This window comes from Mesoplodon bidens (assembly GCF_964165515.1).
Source record: "Mesoplodon bidens genome assembly, chromosome: X".
Taxonomy (NCBI): domain Eukaryota; kingdom Metazoa; phylum Chordata; class Mammalia; order Artiodactyla; family Ziphiidae; genus Mesoplodon; species Mesoplodon bidens.
Window position 1 is genome coordinate 123,650,507 of NC_138163.1, and position 13,936 is coordinate 123,664,442.

The following is a 13,936-nucleotide window of genomic DNA, read 5'->3' on the forward strand; positions in this document are numbered from 1 at the left end:
TATTTCTCAACTATTTCCCAAATCCACCAACTAAAATTGCAACATCTTTATCATTTTTCAAGTATTCCTTGTCCCCCTGCTGCATACCTCAGGAGCGCTTCCTGTACTCCATTTTGAGAAGTACAGCATTATAATCACTACTACTTGATCTGTCTAGTCCATTTCTCAGCAAGAGGAACGTTCTGAGATTGCATTCAGCCTTCACAGTGCAGTGCTTCCTTGCCACCTCTCTGTGAGGAAGCATTTGAAGATATGCTTTGCAAGCTTCAAAACAACACCCGTTTTGCTCTCTTGTGTATTTTAACGGGACTATTTAGCAATTCTTGGCTAACATAGGTAATCTGTTACAGCTGTTAACCTCTTTCAAGCCCAAAGTGATATTTTTAATCCAGATATAGATTAAGTAGCCAAAAGAAGATAATGGTTGCAAGTTTGAGCTCTAGGTCAGCCAGACGTGGATTCTAGTTTTGTTTTGTTTTTTCTACTTACTTGCTGTGTGCACTTGAGCAAGTTACTTAACCTCTTGGAGCCCCATTTTCCTCTTCTAGGCAGTCATTAGGTACTGAAGTTCTCAAGGTTCCATTCTAGGCTCCCTTCTCACTCTATACTCCCTACTAATTAATTTCTTTATGCCCACTATCTTAATAAAACCCACATACAGCTGATGTAACAGATTTATATCTCCAATCTAGATTGTGACTCTAAGCTCTGAACTGTATGTACAGCTACTTATTTTTTTCTCTTTGCATGCCCCAAAGTCAGTTTAAACTCAACATATCTAAGACCAAACTCATGATTTTCCCCTAACCCCCAAACCTCTATTTCATTTTTCTCTATCACTATGAATGACTTCTGGTTAAGCAAGCCAGAAACTTGAGAGGCATTCTTGACATATCCTCCTAGTCCCCACCCTTCCCTCTCCCCCGACCCCCACCAATCTGATCCGTTCACAAGTTCTGCTGATTTAGTGAAGATTTCTCAAATCATGCCTGTTCTCTCCTTCTCCCTGCCACTTCTCCAGTCTGTGCCACCACCATTTCTCCCTGGCCTATTGAAGGAGGCTCCTACCTTGGGCTTCCCAAATTTATTTTTGCCTCAAGCCATTGTTTATCAATACATGACAGCCAACAAGAGCTAGTCTTATGCTCCATCCACTTAACCCTTTAGAGGCCTCCCTTTGCTTTTAGGAGAAAGACAAATTCTTAAGATGGCTGAGGAGCCCCTCAGTCTGCCCCCTAGCTACTTCATCAACATCACTTTATATACTTTTCACTGCCTGTGTTCTGGCCACATTGGCCTTCTTTTTTAATCCATAAGCAGAAGCCTTTTGCACATGCTGTTCCCTCTGCCTGAAAAACACTGCTCCACCCCCATCCCTTCCTCCTCTGGTTGGCTCCTCTCAAGCTTAGGATCTCAAAGAAGTCTTCCCAGCCATCCTGACCTAGGTCGTATTCGTCTATTTTTACCCTCTCAGAACATTACATACCTCATCTTCACAGCACTAACCACAACTGCAGTTTTTTGTTTGTGTAATTATTTGTTTATTGGCTGTCTCCCCCACTAGACTATATGTTCCATGAGTGCAGGGGCCATGAATGCCTTGAACCATGTCTCAGTATGGAACCAGTAGCATGGTACCTAATATATGTTCTAGAAAGAAGTAATGAGTAAATAATAGTCCTGCCCTCATAGGGTAGTAGTAAGAATTAAATGATATAAGGCCAAGCACATAATATCTGCTATGAGATTGTATTATCATGCCATTTATTATGGATAAACCAAAATAGTTGGATTTATTTCTACACATTATATTTTCAGGGAACATAATATTGAAGTTTCCAGGAGTTAGCATGCTTCTCCCTTTATTTCTTTAAAAGTAACTTAAATACCTTACTATAAATAGCAAACATTAAAAATAGGGCGTCTCCTTTCTTACTCATCCTCAAAAGCCAGTCTCAGCCAAGGAAACAGGGATGACCTGTCACAGCCTAGAATAGCTTCATGAGGGATTCAAAAAGTCAGAAATGCTGGTGGGGGAAGATCTGATGGCATCTGGGACTGCTGCTGCTCCTGCTGCGCTTGACTGGTGACCAGCCAGAGGCAACCGATTGAGTGCCCTGAGCAGAAGCACAGAACTGGGTGGCTGGCCCGATTCTTATCCCAGTACCTCCACTGTGACACCTCAAAGCCCTAGCTATAAAATAGGCATTGCTTAGTAGGACTGCCTCCCAAAGTTATCATGATGGTGCATTATAAATGCTTGTGAAGGTCCTTTGCAAAAACTAAGATGTGCTGAAAAGTATCAAGAGGGTACTTTCAAAGTAGGGCGAAGAAAGTTTGAACCCATGAGGAGAATTTTTCTTGTAGAATAGTATGAAGAAGCTTGATTAGGGAATCTTAAGAATGAATAATAAATATCAGATAAATCCTAATTATCCCCACCTTGTTAGAATTTATTTCAGTTCAAAAATATTCATAATCTCTGATTGCCTTTAATTTTTAAACATCATTCCATCTTAGGAACAACCCTGATTGAGAATACACTTTTCGCTCCCTAGGTTGGCTCACTGCTAACTGGCTAAAAGGAGGTTTCACTATAGGCCACGGTGAAGGGGGACAATGGGTGTAATTTGGGGAGAGAAACACACCCTGCATCAGGGTTTCTGTGCACATTGTGGCAGTTTTCACTGGACTTGAGGTCACTGACCATTGTCTTTGGCACAGTTTCTCAAAGTGAGGAACTCTGCCTTGCCCTAGGATCAGTTGAATGAATCATTTTTTTATTTTGTGCGAATAGCCTAGTGTGCTAATGCAGGTAATAGAGAGCTGACCCTAGAGTTAATTCTTGATTGTAATTGAGTCTCTTCTTACCATCTGTGGCAGCTCAGTAGCACTGCTAGGAAAGAATGGGTAGGAGAAAAAAAGTTGAAATTCAGGTCCATTTAGCAAGTCTGTGTAAAGGTTTGCTGGAATCAGATCATGAAACTAATAGTCAAAATGAGTAGAGGGGATTTATTGATAGTTTTGTATTGTATTAGACAAGTTATAGCATGACCGTGAGTTATTTAGAGCAGACTTTATTCATTTTGCATAAATCCCACACTATATTTTGAAAATAGCCAAAAATATTTGGAAAATCAAGATACTCAGTAACATACCTGGGGATTGCTTGGTTTTTTTTGTTTGTTTGTTTGTTTTGCCACACCGCACTGCCTGCAGGGTCTTAGTTCCCCAACCAGGGATCGAACCCGCACCCCTCCTGCAGTGGAAGTGCAGTAGCGTCCCACCACTGGACCGCCAGGGAATTCCCCTGGGAATTGTATTCTTAATATTTAGGTATATGTGTATATTTGATTTTTAAAAGATGAGGAGGCAGGGTTCTGACTTAATTTACATTAAACAGTTGTGAGTAAATTTCTTCAATATAAGTGTTTTAAATTGCTTTGCCCAAATCAGAACTACAATGAGGTATCACCTCTCACCAGTCAGAATGACCATCATTAAATAGCCTACAAATAACAAATGCTGGAGAGGGTGTGGAGAAAAGGGAGCCCTCCTACACTATTGGTGGGAATGTAATTTGGTGTAGCCACTATGGAAAACAGTATGGAGGTTCCTTAAAAAACTAAAAATAGAGTTGCCATATGATCCAGCAATCTCACTCCTGGGCATATATCTGGAGAAAACTCTAATTCAAAAAGATGCATGCACCCCAGTGTTCATAACACTATTTACAATAGCCAAGACATGGAAGCAACCGAAATGTCCATTAAGAGATGAATGGATAAAGAAGGTATGGTGCATATATACAATGGAATACTACTCAGCCATAAAAAAGAATAAAATAATGCCATTTGCAGCAACATGGATGGACCTAGAGATTGTCACACTGAGTGAAGTCAGAAAGACAAATACCTTATGATATCACTTGTATGTGGAATCTAAAATATGACACAAATCAACATACCTACGAAACAGAAACAGACTCAGATATAGAGAACAGACTTGTGGTTACGAAAGGGGAAAGAGGATGAAAGAGGGATAGATTAGGAGTTTGGGATTAGCAGATACAAACTGCTGTATATAAAATAGATAAACAACAAGGTCCTACTGTATAGGGAACTATATTCAGTATCCTGTAATAAACCATAATGAAAAAGAATATATATATATTTATATATATAACTGAACCACTTTGCTGTACACCAGAAACTAACACAGCATTGTAAATCATCTATATACTTCAATTAAAAAATAAAAATAAATTGTTCTGCCCAGCAATGAGAAATTGTGGAGTTTTCATACATAAAGAAGACTATTCGTCAACAGAATTGAATCAACAGAAAATTGTGGTCAAGGGGAACTTCTGTATAACAATTTTTATGGAATCAGAATTTTTGTTTTGTTAGAAGCAGAGCAATCACCACCTGTGTTATACTTTAAACATGTTAGACTTTTCTCTAATTGCTTCATGGTTTAAAGATTTTTGTTTCTGTCTTACATGTTACATGGTCTTTGGGAATTGGTAAACAACAACAAAAAATGTATTTACTTAAATTGACACACAAAGTTATAACCAGTGTTTACAACTCACTGTATTTATAATTGGTAATATTTTAAGGAAAATAGTTAATGTATCAGAATCTTTCTAATAATAAGCTGTATTACAGCAGGAGGTCTTATTTTAGCAATAGTATAGTTTATGATACTTTGTAAGACTTATTTTCTCTTACTTAAATACAGGTTTTCTTAGTCAAAAAAATCTCAGGCTCTGATGCTAGACAGCTTTATGCCATGAAAGTATTGAAGAAGGCCACATTGAAAGGTAAGTGCTACTGCTATTTGTAGTGTTCGCGTAGTATGAACAAACTGAAAAATCTGAATAGGTCTCATGTGACTCCTAGGCCAGTTACTTAAATTCAGAATCTGTTCCCATTACTGTCTTTAAATTTAGACTTTCTTTTAGTGGATTTTTCCTATGAGGCTAGGAATCATATGACTAGTGAGAATGGGAGTTGCCATGCTTTAAAAGAAGTATTATAAATTCTTCTTGGGCTTTAGGCAAGTAGAAGTTTAGAATTTTAAAACTAGGTTTGATGCATCTTCCAGTTCATGTTATTATTTTAATGTTTTGAAAACTTACTGATTTATGATGCAAAATAGCTTTTATTCCAAGGACTTTATCGTATTGACTTATGGTCTCCAAATAAGTTTTTATTCTAAGCCTCTGATTTTGAAAAATCTAATGTCAGATTTGGCTCTTATAGGTAAACAGTCACTTAGAAAAAATTGTGCATAGATTTTTAAATACTTAGATCTTCCTTTTTTAAAGTAGTATCAGTTATTTTACCACATAACCTCTAATTATTTTGTGTGTTGATTCCTGACATCTCTTTTTTTTCCTCTTCAACGTACCTGTATTTTCTAAAGGTTTTAAAATATTATGGAAGGAATATCTGTGATGATCACTTATTATTTCTGATGTTATTTTTCCCAATTAGTAACTCGCACTGGATATTATCATCGTTCCAAGAAATTTCACCTTCCTCTATAAACACCATCCTTTGCTTCTGTTCTCTTGCTCCCTTCCTGAATGTATTTTCTTTCCTATCCAGTCTCCACCCCCTGGCATACTACTTACTTGATTCTTGCTAGGTACAGGAAATTAAATTATATCCTCAGTGCCCTACTCTACATCACTACTTTTATAAGTTTATACTCATGAATTCCATGTTATAAAGCTGCATAGATGGAACTTATTTAAGAGAGTTCATTTACAAAAGCAACAAAAGTAGTTTTTTTCATGTATATAACAGGATTTGTATTGTGCATAGTATATGTAAAGGAAACTATGAACTCTGAGAAACCTAAAAGATACTGGGAAAGGAAATACATGCCCAGTTCCTTTTAGAGAAGGCTGTTAAGACTCTTAGTATTCCTCTAGTCATCCAGTTAGCTCCATATCCTCAAGATTCCTGTTGCATTTTCCTTGAAATATTGAAAATTTTACTTGAAAACATACGCCTCAAAGAGTATTCTAAAAAAGAAGAATGCGAAAGGAAGAAGTTTTATTAGGTTTAAGGCTTATTAAAAGCAGTAGGGCTTCCCTGGTGGCGCAGTGGTTGAGAGTCCGCCTGCCAATGCAGGCGGAGCGGGTTCGTGCCCCGGTCCGGGAAGATCCCACATGCCGCGGAGCGGCTGGGCCCGCGAGCCATGGCCGCTGAGTCTGCGCGTCCGGAGCCTGTGCTCCGCAACGGGAGAGGCCACAGCAGTGAGAGGCCCGTGTAACGCAAAAAAAAAAAAAAAAAAAAACCCACAAAAGCAGTAATAATTCATTGTGTTTTGGGGGAAAATAATACAGGCATATAAACCAGTGGAACAAAACAGTACAAAAGTATTATATATTAAAGTTTCATATATTTATTACAAAAATATTAAGTGCTGTGCTGTATGACAAAGCAGGTGTCCAGAACAATGGGAAATTAAATACTGATTTTTTAAATTTTGTTTGAAATACTCATGAACAAGTTGCAAAAAAACTAGAGTCTTCTCTTAAACCATATACCATAATAAACAATCTAACTGAATTTTACAACTTAACACATCCTAGGAAACTTGTGAAGAGATATTGAGCAAAGCACAAATTACAAACAAATTGACAGTACAAAAAATTTTGACTTTTTATACAATGAAAAATAGTATAAATAGGAAATCTGGAAATTATTTGCCTCAAATATTACAAAATATTAATATATAAGGAATTTATTAAAAGGCTCCTACTGGCCAAATCTAGGACAGTTTAAACATTGCAATAATTAATGACAGTGATCGATTACAACCCACTGAATAAAGAATCCATGAGTTAATCCATTTTGTGCAAGGGGATAAAATAAATAACATTTGGGGAAATGTCCCAGTTTTCTGATAACTGCATATAAAATAATGAGTTATTTCATATAATGGCAACATAAGTTAGAAAGGGGTTTTGCAATAAGTACAGCGAGCCATTATTGCTGCTAAAGTAACCTAAGCAAATAATCTCAAAAAAGGATTTTGTGTACTTGAAAATTTTCATTGCAACATTATTTACAATATCGAGAATTTAGAAATCTTATAAATATTGAATGTTTAGAAAAGTATGGTATACCACTTAATAGAATATTATTTAAATGAAATATTTCAAATATAATCACAAAAATGAATGTAATAAAAATTTGTAAGTGGACATTATAACGAATTTGGCTACCACAAGTATGTAAAATTATATAGATGTTAGCGATATAAGAGACCATAGAAGAGTGAAGCTACTTGACGTATTGGAATTATAGACTGCTGGTGTGTTCTTAAATTTTATTTTTATTTTTATCAAAGTAATAATGTGTATAGAGCCTTATAAAATAGCAGTGCTTTTCCTACCCTTCTCCCTATCCCAGTTCTTGACCCCCAGAGACAATGACTTCCATCTTTTTAGCTGCTGCTTCTGCCTTTTACCTCCACATTTAATATTCTTATATTGTAATTCTTTGATTGTTTTCATTTGGAGACATAATCTTTTGACTTCCTACCATGGAAGATTAGGATTTAGTTCTCTTACACACAGTTTCCCTTTTCATGTCCTCCTAGTAATGTTTTCATAATGCTTTATACAAATTGTTCCTGTACTGAAGTCACATATCCTTCACATCTTTGCTGTATTAAATCTCTTTTCCTAAATTCTGTACCTACCTTTTTCTCAGTTTAGTTTCTAGTTTTGGTGAAACACATCTTCTAGTAGCTACTTTAGAAAGGCTGAATGGATGGTAAATTTTTTGTAACTACATGTCTGAAAATGTCTTTATTCTGCCCCTCACTTAACTTATAATTTGACTGGATGTAAAATTCTAGATCAGAAATAATTTTCCCTCAGATATTTGAAGGCATTGTTTCCATTGTCTTCCAGTTTCCTGTGTTGCAATTATGAAATTTATTACCGTTATGGTTCCCAGTCCTTTGTGTATAAGCTGCTTTCCCTCCTTAGAAGTCTTTAGAATCAAGCTACTCTTTATCCCTGGTGTTCTGAAATTTGTATAATGGTATTTCTTTAGTGTGGATTTTTAAAATTCATCATACCAGATATGGGGTGGTCTCTTTCAATCTAGAAACTCATTTCTTCAGTTCTGGGAAAGTATTTTGTCATTTCTTCTCCATTTTATAACTGCTACTCTTTGGATATTTTGAACCTCCTGGGTCGTTGCTTAATTTTTATTTTTTTCATCCTATTTTCCATTTTTGTCCTTTTTTTCCCGTTTCCTAGGAAATTTTATCATCTATCTTCCAACCCTTCTATTCTTGTTTCTACCATTATTTTTAATTTCCAAGATTTTCCTTGTTCTCGAAATATTCCATTTTTTAAAACTTTTTATTATAGAAAGTGTCAAACATCTACAGAAAGAAACAGAAAATATAGAGAAGCCCCATATACTCTTCTTTTTCCTTCAACATTTATCAACTCGTAATCAATCTTTTTTTATCTGTGTTCTCTCCCTTCCCCTCTTTTGATATTTTGAAGCAAATCCCAGACATTGTATAATTTCTTCCATACATAGTTTAGTATGTATCTCTAAAAGATAAAGACTCTTGAAATAATATAATTCTATGATTATACCTGAAAAATTAATATACAGATATCTGATCAGTGCTCAAGTTTCTAGTTGTCCCTATTGTTATAATTCATTTTTCTTTTTGCAATTTGTTTGAATCAGGATCTATATAAGGTCTATATTTTTCTACTTATTTTGATAGCTATTTTTCATGTTTAGAGTCTTTCCTTAAATTCCTGGGAATTCTTTGCTCTCTTTTCCTCATTTAGGAGTGAGGTACCTATATCCATATATATATATATATATATATATATATATATATATATATATGTATATGTATATGTATATGTATATATATAAGTGAATCACTTTGCTGTACATCAGAAATTAACACAACATTGTAAATCAACTATACTTCAATAAAATAAATTTTTTTTTTAAAGAAAAAAAAAGTGCGGTACCAAAAAGCTGATTAGAAGGGGTTCTATGGCAAGAATTTGCTTATTTCTCATTGACCTCCTTTCTTTCAGCTTAGATTTTAGCTTTCTCTGATCTGCTGTGTGAGTTACCACTTAGTCACCTTCTGCTACTGCTTCTCTTTTCTGTCCTTGTGAGTTTATGCATAATTTTTCCATTATTGTAATTTCAATAGGGTTTTAGAAGAAAGTAGAAAGTAAAACATCCATGTTTAACCAGAAGTCTCTTTCCATTTTAAAGTTTCTATTAATATAATAAATGGGGTCAAAAAGAAGTCAAAAGTGTTAGGTTGAGTTTTGGGGGACTTTTGTCCTAATAAAGTAGTCTGTGGGCCTAAAAGGTTTTGTAAACTATTGCTTAAAGCATTTTCTTAATACATAATTCTAGAAACATAAACAGCATTTCTTCTTATTCACTCTCATGTTCAAGTCAAGTAGAATTTAAAATGTAATAACTAGTATGTAATAAAAATTATTTCAGCGGAATGTAGTTGCTTTGCCAACATGAGTCAGTATTAACAAATTCTATTTCAGGGGTTTAGAGTTTAACCAATGTAAAACATGCCTTCTTCTGAACCACTAATATCCTAATCAAAATTCCTGATTGTAGGATGATTTATATTTGTCACTAGGTCTTTATATACATAAAAGAAACCAGATTAGGGCTTCCCTGGTGGCGCCGTGGTTGAGAGTCTGCCTGCCGATGCAGGGGACACGGGTTCGTGCCCCGGTCCGGGAAGATCCCACATGCTGCAGAGCAGCTGGACCCGTGAGCCATGGCCGCTGAGCCTGCGCATCCGGAGCCTGTGCTCCACAACGGGAGAGGCCACAACAGTGAGAGGCCCGCGTACCGCAACAAACAAGCAAACAAACAAACAAACAAAAGAAACCAGATTAGAACTATTACACAGTTCTATCTCAGACAGAAGGAACGAATTCTTTAGTGAGTGAATCTTACTGTTCGTTTTGAACTAAACAAGGTCTCATCAGTGTTGCATATAAGGAAACTATCTCACAAGGTAATCATAATAGAAAGAAAAGCATCTGGTTCTAGCCTCTCATTTTATAGAGAAGGAAGCAGGAAGCCCCTGAGCAATGAAAGGATTTGACCAAGGTAACTCATCTAGTTATTAGCATGGCCACTAAACTATAGCTCTTGACTCCCAAGTAATTGTTCTTTTCATAGTGGTACAATAATAGAAGAGGGATATACAGTAAATATACTGATGGATATTTTTGCTGCTTATTAAATAAGCTTTGTATAAGTATTTAAAGAGGTAGAAATTTGGAATCTAGCTTTAAGGTAATAGGAACATAATCCAAGATTGTATGGGTAGCGATGGAAAAAAGGGCAGTTTTGGGCTAGACTAGACTAGAATTGTCAGCAGGCCTAGGTGATGAACCTCATTCACACAAATAATAGAAAGGGCCTGTTGGACATAAGGCACCAGAGTTGTAGTGATAGGACAAGATCACAAAATCAGAGATTGATCCTGAATTTGATACATCCACAAAACAAGTGAATAAAAAGACAGAGCTGCGCTGATATCAAGAGCAATTGATTCCTTTTCCTGTTTTGCCTATTTTCAGTCACTGGCACCAAAATCTCCCAGTTGGAGTGGAAAACTGGTAGAATGGGAAACGTAGAATTTTTTTAAGTTTATTTGTTTATTTTTCCCAGAGGGCTTAGTTCTGAGTTTTAGATATCAGTGGTCACCTTAAATTGACAAGAAAACTCATCATTCTGTCTGCTCCCGCCCCCCCACCCCTCCAAAAAAGACGCTCTTTCCATTCTTTCTGTTTAATCTTTGGCAGAACCATTCAGTCTTTCTGGCCTGAAAAATAGAAGTTATGTGTGATTTATCCTTATTATGCAACAGAAAAAAAAACTTTAATGAATGATCATTCTCACCTCTTAAATCCACTGAGCTACCAACAGAGTACTTATCAGATGATTAATCATCAGTTTACTTGTCTGTCATTCCCACCAGATTATTAGCTTCCTAAAGATTATTTTATTTGTATCTCACAGTGCCTGGCATGTAGAGTTTGCTCAGGAAATATTTGGTTGGTAAAAGAGATCTTTGCCTACTGGGTCAAATGTAAATTCATCCTAGCATTCCAAATTGTCATGAATCTGGATCCTCCCTACTTCACCACCCCTCCCACCCCCCAGTCCCACCCCCACCCACCCCCACCCCCCCAGTTTCCACACTGATTAGGTTCCTTCTTGCTCATCATGCATGCCTTCATGTCCTTGCTTGCACTGGTACTCGATACCTGGACTTTTCTTCTCTCCATCCAATCCTTCTTGCCCATATAAATTCCACTCTAAAAGTCCCTAACCCCACCTCTTTGCTCTAGCCTTCCTATACAAGTAAAACTGATCTTTCCCTTTTCTGAATTCTTGTCCTGCTTATTGGTGGTAATACATCATTTTATCCCTTTATCATATTCATGGTTCTATAACTACTATTTAATTGAATACCTCTTATATGCGAGGCTCTCGATGTACAAACCTTATCTCAAATGGTCACATAGCCCCGAAAGATACAGTGGTGTTATCCCCATTTTATAGATGAGAGGTGTAATAGAGGCACAGAGAGTTTAAATAAGTAACTTGCTCAAGATGACACAGATCCAAATCCAGATTTTTCTAACTCCAAAAAGCCTTTGCTCTTTCAGCTGCACCACAGTACTTCCTCTCAGTCTCTCTCCTCTCCTGCCTCCCTCAAAATACACCTTTTGGGGTGTATCGGTCCTTCGCCATGTCTGGCCCATATTTTAGATGCTTAATGAATGTTTGTTGAATTGAGTTGATAAGGTTGGTAGGGAGAAGTGTTAAAATCTATTTCATTTTTTGTGTGTGTTTTAACATTTCATTGGAATGCCTTGTTTTTAAAAAGTTGCTCCTTTTTTGGCTATTTTTCATAACTTTGATCAAAATACTTGGAAATCTGATGTTAAAGCCAACATCTAATATGTTCTCTGTATTTTTTTAATGTAAAGCACAGATTTTATAAATATATACAATTTCTTCTGGTAACATAATTTAGTAAAAAATAGTTATTAATTTTGAAAATTCAAGAGTAATGAATAGTTTTATTTATACATATAAGTAATTTTATTTATATGTGAATTCACACTTTTATACATATAAGCAAAATTTTATTTAAAATAGTCACCAAAGAGATTTTCTTTTAAAAATTGTCTCTGGAAGCTATTACAATATAGCCATATGTGTAATATTTTATAGTTCGAGACCGTGTTCGGACAAAAATGGAGCGTGATATCTTGGTAGAAGTTAACCATCCTTTTATTGTCAAGTTGCATTATGGTAAGTTATAAACAACCTCCCATCTCATCCCTTTACCTCATTCTCCTACTCCCTGAGTGCATTCAGATATACTAATGTATATAAATATTTATTTGTGTATATTTGTATATGTCTAGTAGATATATATAGTAAAGTCATGGAAATTAAACCATTACTTCTTAGATAAGTTTTAGAAGCTTTTATTGCATTTAGCTTCGTGTTTCTTTTAAACATTATAGTTTCTGAGTGATAGCCATAGGAACAGGTAATAATAATCATTTTTAAATTATAATAATTAATAATAATGTACCAGTATTTTATAGTCTATATGTATTAGCCTAACTTACAAGCAAGAAAGATCCCTAATATCGACATCCTGATGTTCTTATTCTGTGTAATTAAAGCTAACCAATCCACCTTTTTTTGTAGTTAAGTGACATGGTATTTTGTATTTTGTTTCATGGTTAAGTAAGTCTTTTCTGTTGGGAGTTTTTCTTATTGACCGCATGTTCTAGAACTATTGTATTCCTGAGAGACTGTTGCCTGAATAAAATCTAACAAATGTTTTAATGGTTCCATAATAAGAAACACTGCATTTAATATTTCTATGTGGAAACTAAGAGGAATCATTGGTTAACTTCTAAATAAAAATCAGTTTAGATCTATGATGTAGTCATTAATTTGCTAAAATAGTATTCATTTGTGAATGAGTTGACCTAATGTAAGCCCCCCCAAATTAAACTATGAATTAAATGGAAATTTTCATTTCTTCATTCAGCTTTTCAAACTGAAGGGAAGTTGTATCTTATATTGGACTTTCTCAGGGGAGGAGATTTGTTTACACGCTTATCCAAAGAGGTATATAATTAATCTCTGTTTTAAATCTATTTATACGCATCCTTTTTCAACTAAAGCTTTGTTATATTTCAATATTATGCTTGTCGTATTTTGTCAAGCGGCACAAGATTCTTACATTGACGAATCAGAGCCAAAAAGAGTTATTTTCCTAACTTCTGAATTTATTCGGAAAGTAGATTTTAAATTGATAAACTGTCTTTTGCCCTGCTTCTTTTAGTTATAGTTTTTTCAGAAGCAATAATATAACAACAAGATATCCTTAAACAATCAGTCGTGGAAATTCAGCCTGCATTATAAAGATCATTTTTCATTTCTAAGACGTTACTGTGATGGAGCAACAATGGCACAATCTGAATATAGTTGTTACTTAACAAAATGTAAAATTATTTTCCCCACAGTGCATATTTAGCATTTAGTAAGTCATTAGTTGACTGATTCAGTCATTTTTGCAAATTTCTTTCATAAGTGAATTGTGTAATTAGCATATTTATAATTTTTTGATATTTAAACTGTAGGGTGGAACTTTAAGAAAAATAGTAAATGCAAAAAGAAAATAAAGACAGAAAAATTATTATTTTATTTTAGGTCATGTTCACAGAAGAAGATGTCAAATTCTACTTGGCTGAACTTGCGCTTGCTTTAGACCATCTACATAGCCTGGGAATAATCTATAGAGACTTAAAACCAGAAAAGTAAGGAATCATGCT

General features: G+C 35.3%; 1 protein-coding gene across 3 annotated transcripts in view; it reads left to right on the forward strand.

Moving 5' to 3' along the window:
* The window catches only part of RPS6KA3 (ribosomal protein S6 kinase A3), a 111,370-nt gene that overhangs the window by 57,697 nt on the left and 39,737 nt on the right, over window positions 1-13,936 (forward strand). For all 3 annotated transcript variants that reach the window (XM_081222471.1, XM_081222473.1, XM_081222472.1), the window contains 4 exons: window positions 4,744-4,825; window positions 12,312-12,392; window positions 13,150-13,229; window positions 13,815-13,921. In XM_081222471.1, coding sequence (XP_081078597.1) covers window positions 4,744-4,825; window positions 12,312-12,392; window positions 13,150-13,229; window positions 13,815-13,921 — 350 coding nt within the window. The remainder of the gene's footprint in view (window positions 1-4,743; window positions 4,826-12,311; window positions 12,393-13,149; window positions 13,230-13,814; window positions 13,922-13,936) is intronic.